The 25,064-nt window shown below is 39.3% G+C and overlaps 1 protein-coding gene across 2 annotated transcripts in view; it reads right to left on the bottom strand.

Annotated features, from left to right (window-relative positions):
- The window catches only part of CAP2 (cyclase associated actin cytoskeleton regulatory protein 2), a 189,380-nt gene that overhangs the window by 34,541 nt on the left and 129,775 nt on the right, over positions 1–25,064 (bottom strand). For both annotated transcript variants that reach the window (XM_077269938.1, XM_077269939.1), the window contains exons 5-7: positions 15,360–15,503; positions 13,765–13,850; positions 7,273–7,375 (exon numbers count right to left, since the gene is read on the bottom strand). In XM_077269938.1, coding sequence (XP_077126053.1) covers positions 7,273–7,375; positions 13,765–13,850; positions 15,360–15,503 — 333 coding nt within the window. The remainder of the gene's footprint in view (positions 1–7,272; positions 7,376–13,764; positions 13,851–15,359; positions 15,504–25,064) is intronic.

The raw sequence follows: 25,064 nt of genomic DNA, 5'->3' as shown, positions 1-25,064 counted from the left end.
TATTCCCATCCTTGCGTGCATGGCTCCTTATCCCCATCCTTGTATGAATGGCCCCTTATTTCCATCCTTGTATGCATGGCTCCCTTTTCCCAACCTTGTATGCATGGCTCCTTATCCCCTTCCTGGTATGCATGGCTCCTTATCCCTATCCTTGTATGAATGGCTCCTTATTCCCATCCTTGTATGCATGGCTCCCTTTTCCCATCCTTGTATGCATGGCTCCTTATTCCCATCCTTGTCTGTATGGCTCCTTATTCCCATCCTTGTATGCATGGCTCCTTATCCCCATCCTTGTATGTATGGCTTCTTATCATGGGGATGGGCCTTGTATGGATGGCTCCTTATCCCCATCCTTGTATGTTTGGTTCCTCATCCCCATCCTTGTATGCATGACTCCTTATTCCCATCCTTCATGCATGGCTCCATATTCCCATCCTTGTCTGCATGGTTCTTTATCCCCATCCTTGTATGTATGGCCGCCCATGAGAAAAACATTTAAAAAAACCAAACAAACATCCTACTTAACTTCCCTAAGCGCCCTCGCAGCATCTCGTTCTGTCTTCCAGCAGCTCTTCCTGCTGAGCTATCATGTGTTCCCGCTCATTGTTATTCACCTCTCTCTAGCCTATGGGAGTAGAGAGAGGTGAATATTCATTACCTTAATGAGCGGGCACCAGTTAGAGCCCGGCAGCTGCGGCTGTAACTGTGCGAGTGCTATAAGAGAAATTAATATTCGTTGCCAGTGCAGTGAATATTAATTTATCTTTAACAGCGGGCACAGGCTACAGCTGGAGCCACCAGCTCCTGCCTCCTGTGACCCGCTGCTCCGTCACTCCCCTGCCATAAACTGGGACAATGACTCGTGTATAAGCCGAGGGGGCATTTTCACCACAAAAAATGTGCTGAAAAACTCGGCTTATACACAATAATATACAGTACCTTAAAAATTAGGATTATTGGACCTCAACTTTCCCCTAGGTCTCTGACTCATCGCCGAATCCACCTAAATATTGTTTGTCTCTTTCTTATATACAGTATGTGGTAATGTTGTGGGTAACAAATCCTACCTCATTATTTGTTTAGTTGTTATAGTTATACTGTTACATTGTTTCTCTTGTTTATATTTCAGTGTCTGCCATTACCATCTCTTGCGGTAGGGCATTCCACATTCTGACTGCTCTAACTGTAAAGAACCCTTTCCTATTCAGCTGCTCAATGCAGGATTCACTAAACCATCTCAGACAGATGTCTGTCCAGCCTATATTTTCCATATTTTCACTCATCTATTTATTGGACATCTCTCCATGGATCTGAAGCCGTTTGTATCTGAGTTTGTACAGTGTTGTGGAAACACAGTTCCACCAGGTGAGCACATCCCTGCACTCACATCTCCCATCTGACACCAGATAAAATCCTATATTGCGCTATTGTCCTTCAGTGTTTCCCTCTGCATATTTTTCCCATTATAGAATTTTTACATTTTGCATATATTTTCGTAAACAAAAGATGCTTCAGTGTCTGTGAAAATAAAATTATCTTTTGATTTCCCAATTACCTGGCACCAGCTTTTTGGCCAGAGCTAGAATAATTTGTATCAGACTTACTCAGCACCTACTGGCACATGTGAGATCAGACACAGCAGTAGTTTGCTTGGCATCATCACTATTATAGATGGCATCAGTCATGACTTTAAAATACTTGCCGTCAGATGATCCCCAGTACATGTGTCATTTGACTTGGCTCGAGACTTATTTTACTATTAGATCTGGCACAAACAGACATCAACAGACTGAAACAAAAATAGAACTATGCTTCATACCAAACTACTTTAGAGGCACTTAAAGGGAACGTCACTTGACATAAATATGTAATTTATTAATTGTTATTGATTTCTGGTGTAAATACTGCTGTTTGTCCTGAATCTGATGTCATCCTCAACTTGCTAAGGTAAGGCTTGTTTCACACTTCCGTCGGCAGTGTCCAGTCGTAATGCGTTGAGGAGACAGACGCAACATGTGCAGTATTTTGACGGATACGTCGTCCGAATGTTTCCAGTGCAGAAATTGGATTTTGTATTCCAGGGACGAGCGAGAGAGAGAGAGAGAGAGAGAGAGAGAGAGAGACTTTTCCCCAGGTCGGAATATGCTTCCAGGCATGCACAGATGTAAAAACTGCATCTGTCACTGGATTCCTGCGTTTCACAGTGTGCGCAGGATCCAATGTCCATAGGCTCCCAATCTGTGGAACGACGTATGCTGCAGGAGGTGTCGGGGAACATTTTTCCACTGCAGACAAAAAATGCTTCATGGAACGCTTTTTGGAAAAGACGGGCCGACAAATTCCGCAGTGCACGACGGAAGAAACGTGTGGCCATGCGTCGTGATACGTCGCTAATACAAGTCTATGAGAAAATGCAAATTTTTTTGCAGGATCCTGTTTTCTCAAAAAACGACGTATCTTGACGGGACTACAAAGACGGAAGTGAGAAAGAGGCCTAAGGGAGTCTTCTTGAAGACATGCCCATTGGCTAACAAGATGAGATTTACAGTTAGGCCAATAAATATTTGGACAGTGACGCAAGTTTTAGCATTTTAGCTGTTTACCAAAACATATTCAGGCTATAAGCTATATAATCAATATGGGCTTAAAGTGCAGACTCTCAACTTAAATTTGAGGGTATTCACATCCTAATTTGAGTGAGGGTTTGGGAATTACAGCTCTTTAATAATTACAGCTCTTTAATTATTACAGCTAATAATATGGTCTTTTTAAAGGGACCAAAGGTAATTGGACAATTATCTCAAAAGTTCTTTAATGGGCTGCATGGGCTATCCCTTCATTAATCTGGCATCAAATAAGCAGGTAAAAGCTCTGGAGCTTATTCCACATACGGCATTTGCATTTGAAAGCTGTTGCTGTGAATCACAACATGCGGTCAAAGGAGCTCTCAATGGAAGAGAAACAGACCATCATTAGGCTGAAAAAACGAAAAAAATCTATCAGAGAGATAGCAGAAATGTTAGGAATGGCCAAATCAACAGTTTGGTACATTTTGGGAAGCCTGGAAACTCAAGAAAGCCTGGACATTCAGAGAAGAAAAGAGTGGTAGATGATCGCAGAATCCTTTCCATGGTGAAGAAAAACCTTTTCTCAACATCCACCCAAGTGAAGAACACTCTCCAGGAAATAGGTTTTCCAGTATCTATGTCTATCATATGAAGATTTCACGAGAGCAATTAGAGGCAGTGTGATTCGTTGGGCATTCATGTGAATGTTACTTCAACATGTACTACCTACCTAAACATTGTTGCTGACCCAGTACACCACTTTATGGCAATGGTATTCCCTAAAGGTAAAGGCCTCATGGAGACAAATAATGTGCCCTGTTACAATTTAGATACATTTTTAGAAATGGTTTGAGGAGCACAAAAAGGAGGTTACGGTATCCACTTAGACTTCTGTGGAGGCCCCACCTTGCATTATAATCCATGGAAGCTGAATTCATGGAAGTCCCATCTTGCAACTTACAAAGCTTAAAGAATCTGCAATTTTGTGCCAGATACCACAGCTCATCATTCACAGGTCTTGAGAAGTCCATGGCTCAATGGGTCAGAGCTGTTCTGTTGGCAGAAAGGGGCATATACAATAAGAGGGGCATATACAACAGGCTGACCATAGAAGCCTAGATACGAACTTTAAAAAAAAAAAATTCTAATGAAAGCTCCTCCCTTCACAACAGCAAGTGCCGTGCTATCAGTGGTCCTTAACTTCATGGAGCGTGTAAGGTATCACATGGCACACGTGCCTATACCAGTTAAGCCCTTGATTTTGTATAGCTTTTTGTTCCATTAATACATTCACAAAACCCCTTTATGCTGCTACCACAAAGGCATGCTGCAGACTATAATTTCCTTAACACATTCCTTTTGGCCGACACGTGTTTAATGCTATTAAGAACCACCAGTTGTTCAGTTGTCTTCTGCAAGTGTGACGATAGCCAAAATGACCAGCGCTGGAGTTTTTCTAAGCCTTTCTTGTTTGGATGTGGCACAGCTGTTGGGTTCCTTCCTCTCCTCACTCAGTAGTGAAGCAAACCACAATTCAATAACATCACTAAAGGAAGTCTTTTACTTTTTTGGCAGGTGCTAATAAAATAAAAGGAACAGTTGCACTGTACAGCTGTTGGTGCCTTAAGGAGGTCAGCAATGGTCAACTAACCAAGGAAGAATTCTATCTCTTTATTTCACTGTCTGACATGTATAAACAATCCAAGACGGTATTTCATGAGTGTTATACAGATTGTCATGGCATACAAACATTGTCATTTTTAATATTGTGATACCGGATTAATACTAGACATAGGAAAAGGTAGACAATAATGAAAACCCCCACTATAAGTGTAAGACCTTGGCTTGTTTTTAAGCGGAGTCTTAAGTAAGTGGCTGAATAACGTGCACCGTGGAATAACGAACATAAGCAAAGGCTCTCAATACGGTTGACACATTGTTTTAACTTTTACAGATCAGGGTACATGATGATTTTGTGTTCTGCAAATTTTCCAATTTTCAATTGTGGTGGATCAGAGTGTGATAGCCTGCATTCATGTGTCCATTTGTATCTGTTTTTCTGAAGAGCAGGACAAAAGAAATAAAATGTTGCGTTATAGGACCCACACATTTGAGTAGGGTTTTTATTTCCAAAAATTTCTTCTGTTTGCATCTACGGTATTTGGTCTGCTAGACATTTTTTGGTAGGACAAGAAAACATGTAACACACATTTTTTTCCATCCAAAAAACAGATAGGAACAGATCTGGAAACTTCTGTTTGTGAGACACAGATCATAATGGATGGTCATCGATTAACAGGTTCCTTATATAAAGAGGGCCTGTCACCTCTTTTTTCTCTTATTTTATTCCTGTAGCTTCCATGAGTATTTATTTATTTTTTATATATGTTATAAGGTTCCAGGAAAATGGACCTTTTTATTTAGTGTCAATTTTTATGCTTTTTACCAAGAGGGCGTGGCTCACAGGAGTCTCTGTGGGCGTGTCTTTAGACTGCTCTATATTATTAACCTATTATTAGCTGTGAGCAATGCCTCCTTGGTGAAGACCATCAAACTATAACTAACTAAAAAGGCCTATATCTCTGAAACAGTATGGTGGATAAAAAAATACCAAAAAAACAGAGCTGCAGAAGTAAAATAAGAGCAAAAACTGGTTACTTATATCCTGTCGATAGGTTTTTTTTGGGATTGGACATACACAGATTCTATGAATGTTCAAAACAAAACAGATGCAAACAGACACCATAGTTTTCATTTCTAAACGTTGGTTTCCGATAATCATCAATTCTTGTTCCTTTCAATGTTTATATTCAACTGGATGTATTACAAAAGGATTTTATAATAGTGACCTATGGGGCCTGCATTAAAAGACATGTTGTTTCATGCCCCCTCAACAATTTCACATTTTACGAAACAAATCCCATTCACATGTTGTAAAAAAAACTCCCACACGATCACATTTTCAGATTTTAACCTGTGCAATGTAAAAAATAAAATCTGCAAGTGCTGTTTGTTAGAGTTAACCTGCTCTTCTCCCAACATCCTACTAGAGATTAGATTAACTACATTCCCTTAATTTACACAAAATAATCTTCCCCAAAAGAGAGAATGTAATCTATCTACCCTATTGGACCTTAAATTACCAAACGAATCTCCTACAATCAGCGTCGGACTGAGGTGCCAAGGGCCCACCTGTAACCAACTCCAGGCCCACCCATTTCAGCTACATGTAAATGTGACATTATCCTCATTCTCAAATTTAAATAATAATTAACTGGGTAGATTGTTAATGAACAAGATGCTGCCTTTGTCTGTACATATTGATTCAAGTATATAGTACCATGTACTGCTCATATAAGTGGCTGGTGGCCCACCAGAGGATTCTCCTGTTGTCCTATGGGCCAGTCGAAGCCTGCCTACAATACACGAGTCGCTTACCTACCTTCCACAGTGTAGCAAACCCCAGTCACATGTTGTAGAAAGAATTTGTATAGTTTTACAGTAATGTTACCATTTTTCTGAAGCATACACTAACGTTTATGTCTTTCCAGTTGATTTTAGCATGGGGTTGAATGCATTTGCAGTGGAGGCTGGAGATACTTGATATATCGAAAGGATTTCCCAATGTATACTTTCGTTGGATGCCTGTAATATACTGTATCCCACTATACGGCAACCTACAGTAACAATATATTCTGTTACATAATAGTAAAGCAGACTGTCAAGGTGCCCATACAAATTAAAGTAATGTCAGCTGATCCCATCGACATCGGGGGTTTGGACAATCGGGGAAAATGTCAATTGCGCATATCCGATTTAAGTTGTGGATCAGATTGTTATCATGGAGATAAGCTACCGGCCGGCATGTCAGTCTGCAGTTTCCTCATAAAGAATGCAGGAGCACTTGGCCAAGCGAACACTCCTAGGGGCGACTCAGCTGACAGCTGTCTACTGTGTATAGCCGACTTAATAGAAAGGATAAGGCTGTTGTCTTCAGGCCTGCCAAATCTCCAAGTGTGTGTGGTAGCTCAATTGAGAACACTGAAACAAAGAACTATAGAGAGGCGTGACTTAGCTGGGTGGACACAGGGAGTGTCTTTTACTTATTATACAGTCATGAATTATGTTATTTGCTATTATCTAAGAAAGACACGCACATTAGTATACAACATGCCAACATTTATGAAAAGTATAAAATATACGGACACTCTGAGAAATCCCTGGAGATTGTTGGAAGTCTTTTACCTGTATATTTCTTCTATTCTCAATGTCTGTAAACTGAATCCCAGAAACTTCTAAGTTGGAGTGGTTTCTCCCTAACAAGATAGATATTCCATATAGTTGAAAAAAAAAGATATACTGACATAAACCAGACCAATGGAGGCCAAAAGAACAATCTGGCTTACATCAGACAAATAGTGAGCAATACCTTTGATATATCTGACAGAGACTTCCCAGCAAACAGACTTTGCAGTGGAATATAGCCTTACCCTTACCCTATCAAATACTACATAGCCTACCTACCCCAATGCAAACATGACAACACTGTTCTCTGTATATCAGTATTCTGTAAACTACTGATATCCCAATCTGATGTAAAGAGAAGCAATAACTACATGCCATGTATATAAACTATTGCTTAAAATATATCATGCCAACCTGCTAAAACAGATATAAGAATAGGAAATGTTTGGTAACTACTTACACTATTCCATGAAGTTCCTGTAGTATGATACTCCTTAATGTATGCTTGAAGATCAGTCCAAATACTCAGGTAGGACTTTACCCAGTCAACATGACGCACATCACTATGGTACAATAAAAGACAAATGTTTATATTCATTGACTATAAATCGACATCATATATCACCAACATGGCATTAAGGATCACTATGAGAAATAGCTTAGCACATGCTACAACCCTTTGTTCCATTTTATATGGAATCTGTCATCAACATATATGTCTTTCCAACTGGATACATGGCCTTGCAGATTTAAAAATACAAGTCAAATAATACACAAGGGGACAAAATTGTTGATTCTTCTGGTAAAGTAAAAAATTGACAAGGAAATAACTTGAAGCTGACAAAAGGAAATTTCAATTTTAATTTGAATTTAAATGGTCAACTACTGAAAATCAGACACTGCCTTTGAATTGTGGTTAAATAGAAAAAATGTAAAAGAAAAACTAATGGAAATGGCCTGGACAAAATGATAGTACCCCAAGAAAAGTTTTTAAATATTTTGACCATAGGGACATATTAAACTAAGGTGTGCCCTGTAATTAGCATCACGAGTGTCTACAAACTTGTAATAAGTCAGTCTGCCTATTTAAATGATGAAAAGTAGTCACTGTTCTGTTTGGTATCATGGTATGTACCACACTGAACATGGACCAAAGGAAGCTAAAGACAGCATTCTCTAAGGAGAGTAGAAATAAAAATTATGCACAAATATGTTAAAGCTAAAGGTTATAAGACTATGTCCAGTTTTATGTTCCTGTTACTACAGTTGCATGTATTATTTGGATGTGTAAGGTCTATGGGACTGTAGCTAACCTCCTTGGATCTGGCCACAAAACGAAAATTGATGACAAATTAAAGAGACGAATAATATGACTGTTAGCCAAAGAGCCCAGAACAATTTCCAAAGAGATTAGAGTTGAACATCTAAGAGGTACATCAGTGTCAGATCACACCATCCATCGTTCTATTGGTCAAAGTGGACTTAATGGTAATGACCAAGGAGGAAACCACTGTTGAAAGCAAATTATTAAAAAAGCAACACTGGATTTTGGCAAAATGCATATTGACAAGACACAAATCTTCAAGAAGAACGTCCTTGGACAGGTGAGACAAAAATTGAGCTTTTTGGCAAGTCATATCAGCTCAATGTTCGTGAAGAATACATAGAAAATAACATTGTACCTACTGTGAAACATGGAGGAGTCTCGGTTATGTTTTGGGGTTGCTTTGCTACACTTCTCTCATAGAGTGTCTTGAATCTTTTCAGGGTACAATGAAATCCCAAGATTATCAAGTCATTTTGGAGAAAATGTGCTGCCAAGTTTCTATCAGTCTGGAAAAGGTTATAAAGCCATTTATAAAGCTTTGGAAATCCAGTAATCCACAAATGGTGAAAACCTGGATGAGTGGTGAACCTTCCTAGGGGTGGCTGGCTGACCAAAATTACACCAAGAATGCAGTGACAACTCATCCAAGGGGTCACAAAAGACCGCACAACAACATCTAAAGAACTGCAGGCTTCACTTGCCTCAGTTAAGGTCAGTGTTCATGACTCCACCATAAGAAAGAGACTAGACAAAAATGGCCTGCATGGCAGAGTTACAATATGAGTTCCAAGATGAGTTCATCACTGCTGAGCAATAAGAACATAAATGCTCATCTCAGTTTTGCCAGAAAACATCTTGATGATCTTCAAGACTTTTGGGAGAGTACTCTGTGGACTTATGAGACAAAAGTTGAACTTTTTGGGAGGTGTATGTTCAATAACATCTGGCATAGAACAAACACAGCATTTCAGAAAAGGAACATCATTCCAACAGTAAAATATGGTGGGTGTAGTTTGATGGTCTGGGGCTGTTTTGCTGCTTCAGGGCCTGTAAGACTTGCTGTGGTAAATGGAACCATGAATTATGCGTGTACCAAAAAATCCTGAAGGAGAATGTCAGGCCATCTTTTCGTGACCTGAAGCTGAAGCACACTTGGGTATGCAGCAGTGTGGCCTAGTCAAAATACTGACCTTAATTAGATTGAGATATTGTGGCATGACCTTAAAAAGACGGTTCATGCTTGGAAACCCTCCAATCTGGCTGAATTACAATAATTCTGCAAAGATGAGTGGGCCCAAATTGCTTCAGAGCATTGTAAAAGACTCGTTGCCAGTTATCGCAGATGCTTGATTGCAGTTGTTTCTGCTAATGGTGGCCTAACCAGTTATTAGATTTAGGGGCAATCACTTTTTACAAAGTGCCCTGTAGGTTTAGATTTATTTTTTCCTTAATAAAGACCTTCATTTAAAAACTACCTTTTGTGTTTTCTTGTGTTATCTTTGTCTAATATTTAAATTTGTTTGATGATCTGAAACATTTAAGTGTAACAAACATGCCAAAGAATAGGAAATCAGGAAGTGAGCAAACACTTTTTCACACAACTGTATGTTTAAAAGAGTTATACAGGATTACACAACAATGGCTGCTTTCTTCTATATACAGTACATCCCCACAATTGTCTACAGGTTGTGTGTGGTCATGCCAGAGAGAACCTATAGACAAGTGTGGTGCTGTTTCTGTAGGCAGTAATGTTTTCTTTTTTTTTTTTATTTAAATGCCTTTAGAACCCAGACACACAATTCAATTCCCACTCTGTATTTAAAGAAAACAAATTATTTACTTCTGGGTAAAAAAAACAACATTTTTTTTTGCCAGGAAATAACAGAAAAAAAAATTAAATTTTCATGTTTTCCAAAGTGTGTGGCCTCCATAACAAATGATCTGAATTGAAAGCATTTTATGTGGCAGATAATTTTAGATTGTACTGAAATGACCCATGCTTGAGCCTAACGTATTATTTCTTCCAAGGCTTAGCTATTAACGCTACCAGTCTAGTCGTGATGTATCGCCATCACAATGTTTCCATACTAATGTCGCCTAGATACAACTAACATGCTACTGTGGTTGCCATCTCAAAGTGCTTTCACTGGGATAGTGACCCCGTTGGCGTAATGTCAAGGCTCCAATTATATACAGAGAGTAAATCCTTATTACAGTTAACTTTCGGCATAACAATCCACTTACAAAATGTTAGCCTATTTAATGTTGACAAGCATTTCCCACTACAACGCAAATTTTGTTTTAGCAAATCTGTTGTGAATTTATCAAGGAATGTGGGTTTTACTGTATAATTAGAAAGATCTGCCATTCTGGAGAGTGGGAAACCTTGGTGACTGACAACCCTCGTGTAAACTGTAACGATGGCTGTGTTTTACGTATATTTATACATTTGTTTATTACTTTTTCTACTTTATCTGGTTATTGTGTTTAAAAATAATATGTCAGGCAGATAGACTGCGCTATTACTGCCACAAGATTTTTTTTTCTCATAGTAAATGACTACAAAATGTCATATGCAAATTACTGTGTCACGCCTGTAACTTTCACGCCTTCTCAGCACTATCCTACTCACTGGATTAACTGCTCTAATCCATCCAGTGTCAGACCATCATGCTGAAGTGCCTCCTGCAGCACTCCCAGCACTGCTGCATTCCCCTGTTGCTGGAAAGTATTCACCTGGCTGTAGGGAGGTGCAGCTAGACTTCGCAGGAATTTAACCTTGCTGTGTCCTGCAGAATTTAGCTTCCCTGACCTATCCCCTGGCAACAGGGAATATTTTAGGCAGCTACTCCCTTCACACCTTGCCTGAACATAGGTTCCTAGCCACAGTCTGTTTCTAGTAATCTGTCTAGTGCATGTTTGTATTGACAATCCTGTTACCGACCCGGCTTGTCTACCTGTCCACTCTTACCTCTCTACTCCTGACACTTGCTTTGTATTCTGAAGTTTCTGAACCTGTGCTGCCTGCCCCGACTTCGGACTTCCTGACTACGTCTCTGCCTTTGCACTCTGTACTTCGTATTCCTGCCTTGATCCGTTTGTCAGCTGCTGCAGGTCCGGGTACTGCCCTGGAGTGGCACCTGGTGACTAACCTAACAGTCCAAGCTTATCCTAACCATCAGAAGCTTGAGTGAAGACCAGGTAGTCAATTAGACAAGCCCCTCCTGAGAAAGTATGGCCAGAGACGCACTGGGTCCACACCCACTGCTCTCACAGACTGCTTCAGAGAGGAAGAGGATTTGAACGCTAGTGCCACCTACTGGAAGTAGCAATACTAAAAGTCAATATTGACCTTTAATTTAGCCTTGTCACATGACTGAGAATGAAAACCAAACCAGGCATTCTATTTGAAGACACATATTTTGGGTGTTTGCTCCTCATAATTGCAAAGCGAAAAGTCTGATTTGGCTGGATGAGAACCTGTCAATTGTGTCACTCTCCACAAGGAAAGATGTTACCCCTTAGGACCTGCCATCAATTTTTGAATGATAGCGATCCGACTGCCAGTACTTCCCACTGATTCTTAGCAATGCTCTTGCCATCCACTATGCAGGGATGTGCAGATGGCTGAAAGCTTTGCTAGGCAGCAGAAAAGCCACAGGAGACTTTTATCCGTTAGTCTTCAATTGGAAATATTAAAGATCTGACTATCACAGATCATAATTTTACAGCATATCCTAAGATTTTATGCTATAACATTATCAGCTAGAAATACCCTATGAAAGACGGAAGATTTTGGTTGGTTGGGATAGTCTCTAGACTTTTTGTAACTTTTATTAAGCATTTCATACATCAGCTAGATGCCATAAAATACTGGGGTCTGTGTTGGCGACAGATTCGATTTAAAGGAAGCCTGACAGCACAACATGACTGTTCAATGGAAGCACAAGTGCTTTGTGCGCTGTTGGTTTGGCCAGATAGTTCATTGCACCTTTCTACCTACTTGTTTTGCATCTATCTGTGCTTTAGTTGAAGCTCTGACATTTCTGGCTTTACCGGAGCCATAGGAGAAAAATAGGATAGAAAAAAAGTAAGAGGTGCACTGAACTGCTTGGCCAAACCAAGGGTACACTCAGCTCCTTGCTTGGTTTGTACAGTTATTTCGGGTGACAGGCTTGTTTGCATTGCACTAACTGAACAGCAGTTGGTGCCATGGTGCTCACAAAACAGATGATAATGGTCAAATTTACAATGTAAGTATTTTGTTTGGCTACTTGTGTAACAGCTGAAGCTACAATACATGGGTCATGGATCTCCTCTGGAAACAGGTGGCATCATTCACTCTACACTAATCGGGACTTGCGGAGTATACTGATATAAACCACAAGCTTCTCTGTAAGCCACAGCTAAAACAAGGACCGGCCCACTTGTCTCCAGTGTTGAAGGCAGAATTTCAGAATATTTCTTATTTATTGGGCTGACTTTTTTTTTGCATCGAAATTCTAAATGCTCAAGTGAAAGTTTTGTTTTTTAACCAGTTCACACTATAATAATTTTCAATTTTTTCATTTTTGTTTTTTCCTATCCGTCTTCCAAGAGCCATAACTTTTTTATTTTTCCATCAAAGTAGCCATATGAGGGTTGTTTTCTTTGCAGGATGAGTTGCACTTTTGAATGGCACCATTGATTTTACCATATACTGTACTGGACAGTGAGAACAAAAATCCAAGTGCGGTGAAATTGCAAAAAAGTGCAATTCCACAATTGTTTGTTTTTTTTAATTTAACATGTTCACTGCATGGTAAAACTGACCTGGCATTATGATTCCTCAGGTTAATACAAGTATGCAGACACCAAACGTGTAGTTTATTTTTTATTTAAGCAATACCAAATATGCGGGTTTTTTTTGTATTTCCAATGAGGCAAAAGGGGGGTGATTTGAACTTTTGTGGTTTTTTCATATCTTTAAAAAGTTTTTTCTCACTTTTTACAGTAGTTAATATTCCCCTTAGGAAACATGAAGCTGCGATAATCTGATCACCTTTGCTACACATAGCAGTACGTCATCGGCGCCCCGCGATCACATGACAGGTGCGCCTATGGGCGAGATTTGGGACGTGCTTCCGGTTGGCGAGTGTTAAATCCCGCTGTTAGTGATTGACGGGGGTATTTAACTGGTTAACAGCCTCAGGTGGAGTTTTAATTCACCCGCGGCTATTAAACGCCCATGACAGCTAATTAAATCAGCTAACGTGTGTGGAAAGATTCGGGTTCAGCCCCAGAGCCTGCATCAAATTCAGGGATAAAACATATGATGTAAATATATATCATATGTCATGAAAGGGTTAAGTCTTTTGTGGGACTGCTATGAATTTTCAAAACAACGTTTTTTTTCTTTATTTTATTCACCCTGAATATATACTAGGCAATGGTCTTAACTTTAATATACACGTGTGAACAAAACTGGACCTACACAGGGGCGTTTAAGATCTTTATTGCTTTCAAATAATATTTTAGATTTCGTGAATCCAAAAGAAGAAAACTATATAATAGCAAATCAGAACTTTTCCTTTCAATTTAATTAGATATTACAAACAATAAAAATGATAGAGGTGAATAATTTACCTATTTTTATAATCCTTAAGTACCCTATTTGTGTAAAATGCAGCAGCGTCAGCCATCTCCTTCACAAAGGGACCCGGTGCCGGTGTCTAAACATAAATAAAAAATTAAAGTTATCTAATTCTGAGATATAAAATCAATAAAATTATACATACAACATCATGAGCATGTAAATATCTGTATACAGTCATGGCTAAAAGTGTTGGCACCCTTGAAATTGTTCCTGAAAATGAAGTATTTCTCCCAGAAAATTATTGCAACTACACGTTTTATTATACTCATATTTCTTTTCTTTGTGTGCATTGGAAAACTGCAGTCTATCTTTTTTATGTCTCTGTGTCAGCAGTGGGGTCCTCATGAATCTCCTGCCATAGCCTTTCTTTTCATTCAAATGTTGACGGACAGTTTGCGCTGACACTGATGCACCCTGAACCTGCAGGATAGCTTGAATTTCTTTAGAACTTGATTGAGGCTGCTTATCCACCGTCTTATACACCATATCCGGTGTTGCAACCTTTCATCAATTTTTGTCTGCTATCCACGTCCAGAGAGATTAGCTACAGTGCCATGGGTTATAAACTTTTTGATTATGTTGCAAACTGTGGACAAAGGAACATCAAGATCTCTGGAGATGGATTTGTAACCTTAAGATTTTTTATATTTTCAACAATTTTGGTTCTCATGTCCTCAGACAGTTCTCTTCTAATCTTCCGGTTCTCTATGTGGAGCACACAGACACACAATGGAAATATTGCGTCAACTTCTCTCCTTTTTATCTGCTTTCAAGTGTGATTTTCATATTGCCCACACCTGTTGCATGCCACAGGTAAGTTTGAATGAGCATCACATGCTTGAAACAAAATTGTATACCCACAATTCTGGAAAGGTGCCAACAATTTTGTCCAGCCCATTTTGTTTGAAATTATGTCCCTTTTTTCTATGTTTTTTTTGTGTTGTTCCAGTACACACAAAGGAAAAAAACATGTGTATAACATGTTTTGTATAACAAAACGTGTAATTTCTATCATTTTCTGTGAAAAATACTTAATTGTCTGAAACAATTTCAAGGGTGCCAACACGTTCGGCTATGACTGTATATGGTATGTTTCACAGGTTCTATTATGCCTGTTCTCAATGCTTAATGTTTTATTTTGTTTGCTAGTTTTTTCTCTAGATGAAGATATAGCGGGTAATTCATCAAAAGAGTGTCAAAGTCACAACTTTTTGCAAAACACTGAGCTGCATTTTTGCATCAGTCCCCTCTGTTTTCTAGAGAGTTGGTTAGACTTTTCAGAAGGGTCGTGGTCAATCAGACAAATGGAATCAAATTTACATGAAAACGTGGTATATATTATGGCAGAAATCTATTCCAGTGTTTAGATAGAGTAGAATTCTGATTCAAGCACATGACAGCCCCAAAAGATGCTCCTCCTAATGAATTTGGGGCATTCTACTCCAACGGGTTTTTCTTCAAGACTGGAGTAGGAAACACCAGACTTGATGGATTTACTCCATAGCGTCCAAATTACAAAAGACTTTTACCCAGAGGAAGTTTACAATTCCTTGTATAAGATGTGGCTAAAATGAATATAACTTACCACTGCGATCCAGCCGAGTGCTGGAATACTTTCACTTATTGCTGAAAGGTGGTTGAACATTTGACTTCCTCGGTTCTTCTCTCGGAATGTCTGCACTTCAAGAATCTTTTCTGATATGGGTTTTAGAAGAGATGCTAGTTCAACCTATTAAAAATAAAGATATATACTGTACTTAGATTATGACAGGGCCATTGAGCTATCCCTTTAAAGTCTCCTTGACACACGCTAATATTTCAGCACGTTTTAATGCTTGTAAAGAAAAGTATCCATTTAAATTATTTTTCATGACTTTTTATCCAAATTTTTAGTAGTTTTTTTTTAATTATTTTAAATAGATATACTTTTTTGTGTGCGCTTTTAAGCCTTTTAAAGAAACATATGGGAAAAACCACATCATGCCTTGTTTTAAACAGTCTAAAGGAAAAAGACAAAAAAGTGGAGCTCTATAATTGTACAGTAGGTTTCGGATAAATAAAGTATCTCTGAGAGTAGGCGAAACTGTTCACCTGAGTGACATGTGTTTAATACAGGGCCAAGTCTGTCTGAAAACTTGTAAAGAGTAAGCCAACTGCTGCTCCTCGTTGTGTCGGTTATGCACAATAGCAACTGCAACAAGTGATATAGTGTGTAAAAGAAAAACAAGGAACCACTGGGAATCCTGGAAAAGATGATGACTCATAACTAGAGGTACAGTCATTTTATTGAGGCTACATGTTTCAGCACCGAACAGGTCTGATGAAGGTGCCTGTTTGGCGCTGAAACAGGTAGCCTCAATAAAATGACTGTACATCTACCTATGAGCCGTCTCAGTGGTTCCTTGTTTATCTTCTATACACTATAGCACTTATTTTAAACAAAACACCACTAATCCCAAAAAGGCCCCTTAACAGATCTGCAGTATCATCTATAGGGATTTATTGTCACACAAAGCCTAGAGACCTTGCATTAGCACCAATAGCAATGTGATATACTGGAAGTTAAAGGGAATATATTGTCAGCATTTTGTTTTTTAACAATTGAAAAAAGGTAAAGATTTAATGTTTTAATTAAAAAATATATAATTTTAATGGCATAAAATAGAAAATATAATGTAAAAAATTGTGATGTTTTCAACTTTTAAACACTAGGGGAAGCAGCTGCTGACATTTGCCATGAAAGCGTAATGTAGTGCTAGCTCACATTAGGACTGCAGTAAAATGTCACTCCTCCTCTTCTGGGTGTTTTCAAAAGGATAAGGAAGGATGAAGTTTAGAATCACAGTGTGGAGCATTTGATTGATGATGTGATATTAGGTTGTGGACAGTGTCATTAAGGACGGCTGGCAGTGCCAATCCTGTTACTGTTGAGCTGCTTACTGGTTTCTACAGAGATTTCAGCGGACCAGTCCTTTCATTGTGGTTGCAGATCACAGCAAATATAAATTCTCACTTGCTATGGCAATCAGGCTATGACAACCATAGAGGTCTGCTGGAGAGCTCTGGTTGTCATGCCAACCCATCGGTGTTCAACTTTCACGTAACATGGTCTCTATTGGGGTGATTTCCGTTGGGCTTCAGGAAATCACGAGTTAAATGCCACTGTCAGAGATTGACAGCGGCATTTAACAGCTTAACAGCCGCAGGTGGATCACGACTCCTGAGGCACACGTCAGCTGTTCAAAACAGCTGACGTGCTGGGAAAGATGTGGGTTCAGCGCCAGAGCCCACATCAAAGGGAGTGGTTCCGTTGTGGAGTACTCTTACGTCCAAGGTCAGAAAGGGGTTATTCGGCTGGGAAAGCCCACTGTTATTGGGCCATTCCCAACCTACAAATATCAGCCTGTTGCTGCCCCACAAGTGACGCAACATATTTGGTGTGGCAATTCTGGTGATTAGCCTCAGCTCTTCCCAACTGAAACGACCAAAACCAATATTGTAGGGGTATATTCAATAGGACAACCAAAAAAAAACGCAATACCCTAAAAAATAGCTTTTAATAGATAATGTTAAAATCTGATAGATAATTAAACAAATAATGACCACCAACACCAAAAACCCTAGGTCTCAACGGGGTAGATAAAGCAGCCGAGATATAACAGGAACTCTTTTGATAAAGAGAATATTTATTCCTGACTAGGTCCCTAATGTTAGCCCTGATAGAGTTCACACCTTCCTAACAGCGGATGTTGGCACCCTAAAATTCGATATGGCGCCCCCGCTCAGCGTCGGCTATCCCTTCTTGCCCTAATCGGGCCCTAGCAACTACCCACGCCCAAGACCCAAACACCATACACACAAAATAAACCTAGGTCACGCTAATGTGAAACAAATAAAACCAATGCAGCATAAGTGATCTTACTGCACCAAATATATAATCTACAAAAATGCTGCACAAAAGTGTGCACCCTATGAATTGAATCTATGCGTTTAGACGCCAAAGCGTCTGACCTACTACGTCTATTATCCTAGGCAGGAAATAACTTCTCAAATCTATACAGTACAAAAAAGGGGGGCAGAGGAGCATGGATCTCCTAAAGTGCTATTGTGCATCCAGCATAAAAAACCCACTGCCTAAATAAACATATAAAATAAATTCGCTATGACCTAGTCATGGCCATAGCAGACATAGATTGAGATTTCACAGTGGATAAAAGCATTCCTGGTTATTAATGACCAAGAGGATAATATTATTTAAAGGGTACAGAGGAGCATAGGTCTCCCGCCTTTAGTAGTCCGAGACCATCATGATATAAAGTGCTCTTGTGCATATAGCATTAGACCGCTGCCATTCGTTAGCATATACAGTAGATTCACTGTGACCTAATGGTAACCATAGCAGACATAAATACAGGCTTCTTTTTTCTAGATATCAGTAATCATCATATTGTACATTATCACACTTCTATCAACACCTGTCGAAAAAATCACATAGTGTATATCATGTCTGTATATCAATGTGACATACATACATAGAAGCCCATACAGATAGAGCCATGTCACTAGTCTCTCATGGCACCCACTAGAGACTAGTTTCCACACTGTCCTCTATGTTACAGTGTAGGAACTTGCAGCATTTTGACCTGTGGGGACTTCAGTAAGGTTACCGCCAGTCATAGCCTCTGTTTTCCACACTGTCACACAGTGACTCTGACCAATGATGTCAGTAAGACTGTGAAAAGTGCCCACAGCCTGAACGCTTGTTTCAACTAGCTTTAGTTGGATGCCAAACCCTGAACAGTAACACAGACTTCCGTTTAGAAGTCTGTGTTCAGGGTTTACTACTGGACGGTACAAACCCCGATCTTAACTATTTGGGTTCCCTCATCCCTATCCATAAGACATCTCCGGAGATGTCACATTGAACATATGGGATTACGCACATGCGTGGCCGAAACTCCGTCCCCTCCTCCCCGGACTGCAGAATGGGCAGCGGATGCATTGTAAAACTGCATCCGCTGCCCACGTCTTGCAGAAATTTCACAGGTTGCATCGGTACGTCGGCCCGACGCATTGCGACGGGCCTGTACCGACACTAGTGTGAAAGTAGCCTAAGACCACTGGTATTCCTTTAACACTTTTTTTTACAGACACTGGGATCACATTGTGTCATATTTCCAGGACTGAATCTATAAATGTTTGGTATGTGTTTGTAATTTACATTTATCTTCAATTCATTAAAGAGGATCTTTGCGGAGATATTCTGTGCCAAATACTTTGCTTGCTAATGAGTTAAGAAAAAAGAAAAAAAAAGTAAAGTCCAAGTGGGTGTTAGACAGTTTTCACTGGGGGTGTGTACTTCTTCCTGTATGATACTGACCAATTATAAGCAGGGAGCAACACAGCAGGAAAAGAAAACTCCCCCGCCATACCTTTTAGCAGGTTTCTCAGTGTGTGAGATGTAATGATACAGCCCTGATCTGCTGGTCTACAATCCTGCATCAATCCTTGTGGGGGGAGGGCATTGCAGCTGAGATAAGCTGTGTCACATTACAAACCCTTTCATCAGCTCTCTTAATTACGAAGTGTGTCAGTATCACACTTATGTCTGCTATGCTGAGGCAAGTTGTAGTCACTCTGCAGTGAAATCTGGCTTTCATTACATTTCACACAAAAGTTTGTTTTGGGCTAATCCTGTGTGAAACCTTTGGGATACCTCGCTCTGCTCTCACTGCACAGTGATTATAAACTTAGCATAACAGACATTAGTGTAGAGCAGCCTCACCACCGCCAGAGCTGCAGCACCTCTGACCTTCTGTCTCTTCCCCACTATCCCATAGAATGTAAGTCCGCAAGGACAGGGTCCTCTCTCCCCTCTGTACCAGTCTGTCACTGTAAACGTGTTTACTGTAAATGATATCTGTAACTCTGTTTGTAACCCCTTTCTTATGTACAGCACCATGGAATTAATGGTGCTATATAAATAAATAATAATAATAATAATAATAATAATTACTAACACTTCATCCTCCACTTAGGTAGAACTCCACATTGAACATATGGGATTAATTATAGCTGGGAAAAGAAAGACAAATTATAACTAGGAAGTGAGAGGGAGAGCTAACATTTCAACCTCTATTGAAGTAGAGACCACCTGCAGTGACCATGCAATTACAGAATAGAAATGCTTTGAAATATAGTAAGTCTGAAATTAATTTACGCAGAGGTGAGGGAATACACTTCCCCATGAAAGAGCTTCTTCTGATCAAAGAACTGCTCTGAGATTTTTTGCCTCCAGTGTTCAGATATGAATATTGTGGCTTTGGATCAATCCGATATTTATGGCAGATATATTTTCGGCATCATAGTTAAAGGAAGAACATCACGCATTCACTCACACCACAATAAGACCATTAGAACCCCTCCAACTTAATATTAGTCCAATGGATTGTGCTATACCTGTCATGTTTGATCTCTATAAAAATATAAAATCATGATAGGAAACGATATCTACTGTCTAGGACGTACAGGGGTGAAGGTATCCTGAAAGTTGGAAATCTCATGGAATTCTGAACAACAGAGAGCAACCCACAGCAAGCCCCAATGTTATGTCATCAAGGTGGGGTATGTGGGTGTAGCATTGAACTAATAAAAATGAAAGTCTGGGTCTCTGTCTTGGTTCATTCTGCAAGCCACAAGATTGCTGTGAGTGTTCCATTTTTTCTATCGCAGTGCTTCCCTCCCCTAAGCTCTGACCCAATTCTGTGACCTCAGATTTAGTAATTTTCTTTCTTCTATTCCTTTTTATGTTCATATAATTTTTTTATATGATTTTTTAATGCATGTACTGTACATTACAGTGGGACACTGTAAGTCTGCAAAATGGAAAAAAGACACAACATAATCTTCACAGAAGAAATATTTCTTCGGAGCAGAGGATGTGTCAGTAATAACAAGCAGTACTTTAGTCCAACAGTGAAGTTCATATTTTCTGCTAAATATCTGAGATCAAGAGGGTGAAGTAGACAACAAACACTGATATCTAGCAGTTGATTCCAATCTATTGGATGGTTACTTAAGAATTAATGCCCCTACACATAAGACATAGGTGTCCTACAAGTATAAACAGAAAGTGAAACTGCATCGGCGTTTTGGACGATGATGATAATTTGAGATCTTTAAACAGACTTATTCATAGAAAATATGCGATAAATGAAACACATTATGTCTTTGGCAGTGATGCCACAGCTTGTAACCGGAGATGGTGCATACTGATAGAATATATTTACTGATACAGTAGGATATAGGACCAACATTTTATATTTCTGCTATATGGTACTATACGTCACTTCGTCAATGTAGCGGTGACCGAGTAGTTAACCAGTCCATAAAGTATATACAGAGAAAGACTCAGCACTCAGGGGTTATGCAGTAGAACTGCAAGGCTGTGTGCACATGGTGCATTTTCGCTATGTTTTTTTCCGCTTGGAAATGGGCCAAAAACGCTATGGAACCCATATGCCAGTTAATTCAATGAAAATCTTGAAGTGTTGTGCACATGATCAGTAATGTTTCTTTTAGTATTTGCAGTGCGTTTTTTTTCTGCAGCATGTCAATTCTTTGTGTGGATTTTTAGGGTTTTTCACCGATTAACTTCAATTGAGTCAGTCAAACCCGCAGCAAAAGCGCAGGTATAAAAATGTTTGCAGATTTGCCGAGCTTTTGTTTTGTGTTTTTACAGGCTTCCTATGGTGTTTCCCACGCTGTCATCTGTGTGACAGCTTGGGAAACACTGATGCGGCGGTACTGATCGGCGTAACGTTACTGCCAGTAGATTGTTCCCACTGTCAGAGGGCTGTGACTGACCCCGCAGCTGTGAGTGTGACCCTGTGACTCCCGCAGCTGTGACAGGGTCAGTAGTCGTTGGCTGATGAGAGACTACTCCTCCCATCAGGCTATGTCTACTGTTACTGATAACAGTGATAGAAGGTGAAGCTGATGGAAGGAGTAGTCTCTCATCCGCCGGCACCTGTGCATAAACTTGAAAAAAAAAGAAACAAAAATAAAACATGTAAAATAGTTAAATAATGTACATATTAAAATAAAAAAAAAACACATTAGACTCACCTAACACCAAATCCACAAATGCCCTTGTCTCCTGTAAACATCAAAAATAATAAACCACCATATAATAATAATCTTTATTTATATAGCGCCAACATATTCCGCAGCACTTTACAATTTAACAGTTTCAAACACAACAGTCATAAGTAACAACGTTAACAATACTATAATTAAAGCAAAGTAGGACGACCCAGCTCATGAGAGCATACAATCTACAATGAGGTGGGGAGATACAAAGTCAGGTGTGTATTTACAATGATGGGCCAGCAATCCTGAGGGAGTGGGGGATAGCTAGAGATAGTGAATGGGCTACACACACTTATACATAAAATGACTTTGATTAGGGAACGTGATAGGCCGCTCTGAACAAATGTGCTTTGAGGGAGTACCTAATACTGTGCACCCCACACTGTGTGCACCCCTTAAAATGCTTCTAGACTTATAGGCCACGATACAGGGTTAGGAGAGAGGGATTGTGGGAGCTGGTTAGGAATTATTTGGCAGCTGGTCCAACACACCAGGGGGTGGATAGATGATCAAATGCTCATATACTCACCTGTCTGCCAGAGACCATGTAATCCAGGGTGTCATCGCACCCGCAGTCTATAGCGCTGAGCTGCCATGAAAGAGGTCACATGAGTTCATCAGCTGATGAACACCGGTGATCTCACAGCATCACCGCTGCAATCCAATTGCAATTAACATTTGACGTTTTGGTGCTAAATTCTAGACCTTCATCAGAATGCAACGAATTGCCATAGATGAAGCAGTTGAGGACATGCAGCACCTCTACACTTGCGATGATGGTTGCTTCTCCTTTTCACTCCTCTTCCTGAACTGCTTCGTCCATGTCAATCTGTTGTCTTCTGACGAAGGTCTAGAATTTAGCCCCAAAATGTCAAATGTTAATTGCAATTGGATTGTTTAAATTCTGTTACAATTCTGCTGCATAACCCCTGAGTGCTGAGTCTTTCTCTGTATATATTTCATATTTCTGTATTATAAACTGACAGCAAAGCTCTATTCACACAGCTCTGGAAATATTAGAAGATCTGTCAAACTATGCATCAAAGCGGAGCTAGCTAAACCTATTACTTGTGTTTTTTCCTTGCTTCTATTGTTTAGATAATTGTGGCATAAACCGATCAACATCGTAATGGATGGTCTCACAGCTAACATGTACAGAGCCTTATTTGATTTGACCTCTCTCCATTTTTAAATTATTTAAAAAAAAATATTTGCATGTAAAAGCAAACGAAAAATATAGAAACTTTTCTAACAGTCATATAAACTGTTTAAGACCTGTTAGAATAGTTCTTCCCCTTTTAATATTGATCATGAAATTACACAGATATGAACATGTTTTATTGCCCAGCACATAATACTAAATTACTTTTTGGTTTTAAGGTATTTTTCAAGCCGACTTGGGCTTAGCGCAGTGCAGCGTTACAGTTAAGATTTTCCAGACAATGTAATGATTTAACCCCTCTAATGATGACTACGTCATGACCAAGAATTTATTTTACTACTGTTTTTTTTCCTCTTTGCATATATTCACTGTGCCAAGATTAGACTGTTTGACTGAATAGATGGACCAGACAAAGGTATGTAGTGAAAATTGTGTACACTATCCTCCCAGGTTCATTTTTAAAGAGTTTATTTGCAGCATTAACTATATTAGGGTTCGCTGCTTTTAAACAATCAAAAAGCCATAATATTTTGCTAGTGTTGTCAATTTGATGAAGACCAAAGTCATAAAAAATACGGTGAATTTGGCCATGAGCCACAGGTCCAGGAAGGAAATTAGTCCTGTGCAAAAGCTGAGCTCAAAATTGAGCGCCTATTTCCATTACACAAATAAATGGAAGTTGCCTTATTTTCCAGAAGCGGAGAGACTAGAACTGACTACATTAAGGATTTTCTTTATTATTGTTTGGTGATATTTTAGTAGGATCTTACAGACAAAAAATTCTTAACATTTCCTAGGAAACAGCTTGTTATAACAGCTCCCCCATACATATTATAATACAGTCCGCCGAGCCTGCCGATATTGGCGAGATTGGACAATAGTTTTTCTTGTATCTTTGTGTCTTTTCTCTTCTTTATCTGCCTGTTGGGACATTCAGCTTCACATAGGTAACCCTATTCTTATTTGCTAAATCCCAGCAGTACTTGCTTCTCTTCAGTGCTGCAGAGCCCTCCCTCTCTTGTGTGCTCCTGACAATCGCCACTTTTCTGAATTATCCATAAAGAGGTATTTGCATCTCCAAGATCCTATCCAAATATGTATTAGGTGTAATAATAATATTATCAATTATCTCCAATTAGAAATGTCTCCTTCCTCATGTGCAGGCATTGAAGGACGTTAGGTATCCATGGTTATGACCACTAGCAACTAGCTATCTGTCACTATATCAGTGGTTGGAACCATAGATAGCTAAGGTCCTGCAATGCCTGTACAGGAGGAAAGAGATAAAGTGAGTCAGAAAAACTATACTACAATTCTATTTGGGGACATTTGCTAATATTATTATTATTATTATTACACCTACTACATATTGGTATAGGATCTTGGAGATGGGAATAATGTTTAAAACTAATCTAAGTGTAGACTTTACCTTATGCTTCTGTTTACTGTCTACTCCTGTACAGTACACTGCATTTCTAATTGTATCTTCTGTCCTCTACATCAGTATAGCTGCCCGTGTGGTTTTACATCATTAACTGGTTCTAGCAGAGCTCAACTCTACTGTGTTTGGTTCAGATCATTTATGTGAAACTGCAAATGCAACTTTATTTAGGCACATAGCAGCAGATAATCATCTGCAATATGCATCAACATAGTGACATTTGCAGTTTCTTATCACTGGTCTCAGCAGCAGGGGACAAACAGAGCTAAACTAATCTCAGCCCATCGCATTTTATGATTTTATATTCTGTCTGCGATTTGGTCTCTATTGTACCCAAATCTTTGGACAAGCTAACATCAGTATGCCATTCTAATTGAGAAAGTGCCACCATACAGCTAAATTTACTCAATATTTGTTTTTCAATATAAACGAGACTGCAGGAAGTTCTTCCTTTCTATGAATATAGGGGATTTTTTTTACATAAAATTTTTTTTTAGGGACAGAATTTATGCACTGACAGGCATAGAATATACTGC

The sequence above is a fragment of the Ranitomeya variabilis genome, chromosome 6 (assembly GCF_051348905.1).
Source record: "Ranitomeya variabilis isolate aRanVar5 chromosome 6, aRanVar5.hap1, whole genome shotgun sequence".
Classification (NCBI taxonomy): domain Eukaryota; kingdom Metazoa; phylum Chordata; class Amphibia; order Anura; family Dendrobatidae; genus Ranitomeya; species Ranitomeya variabilis.
This window is presented reverse-complemented; position numbering and strand designations above follow the sequence as displayed.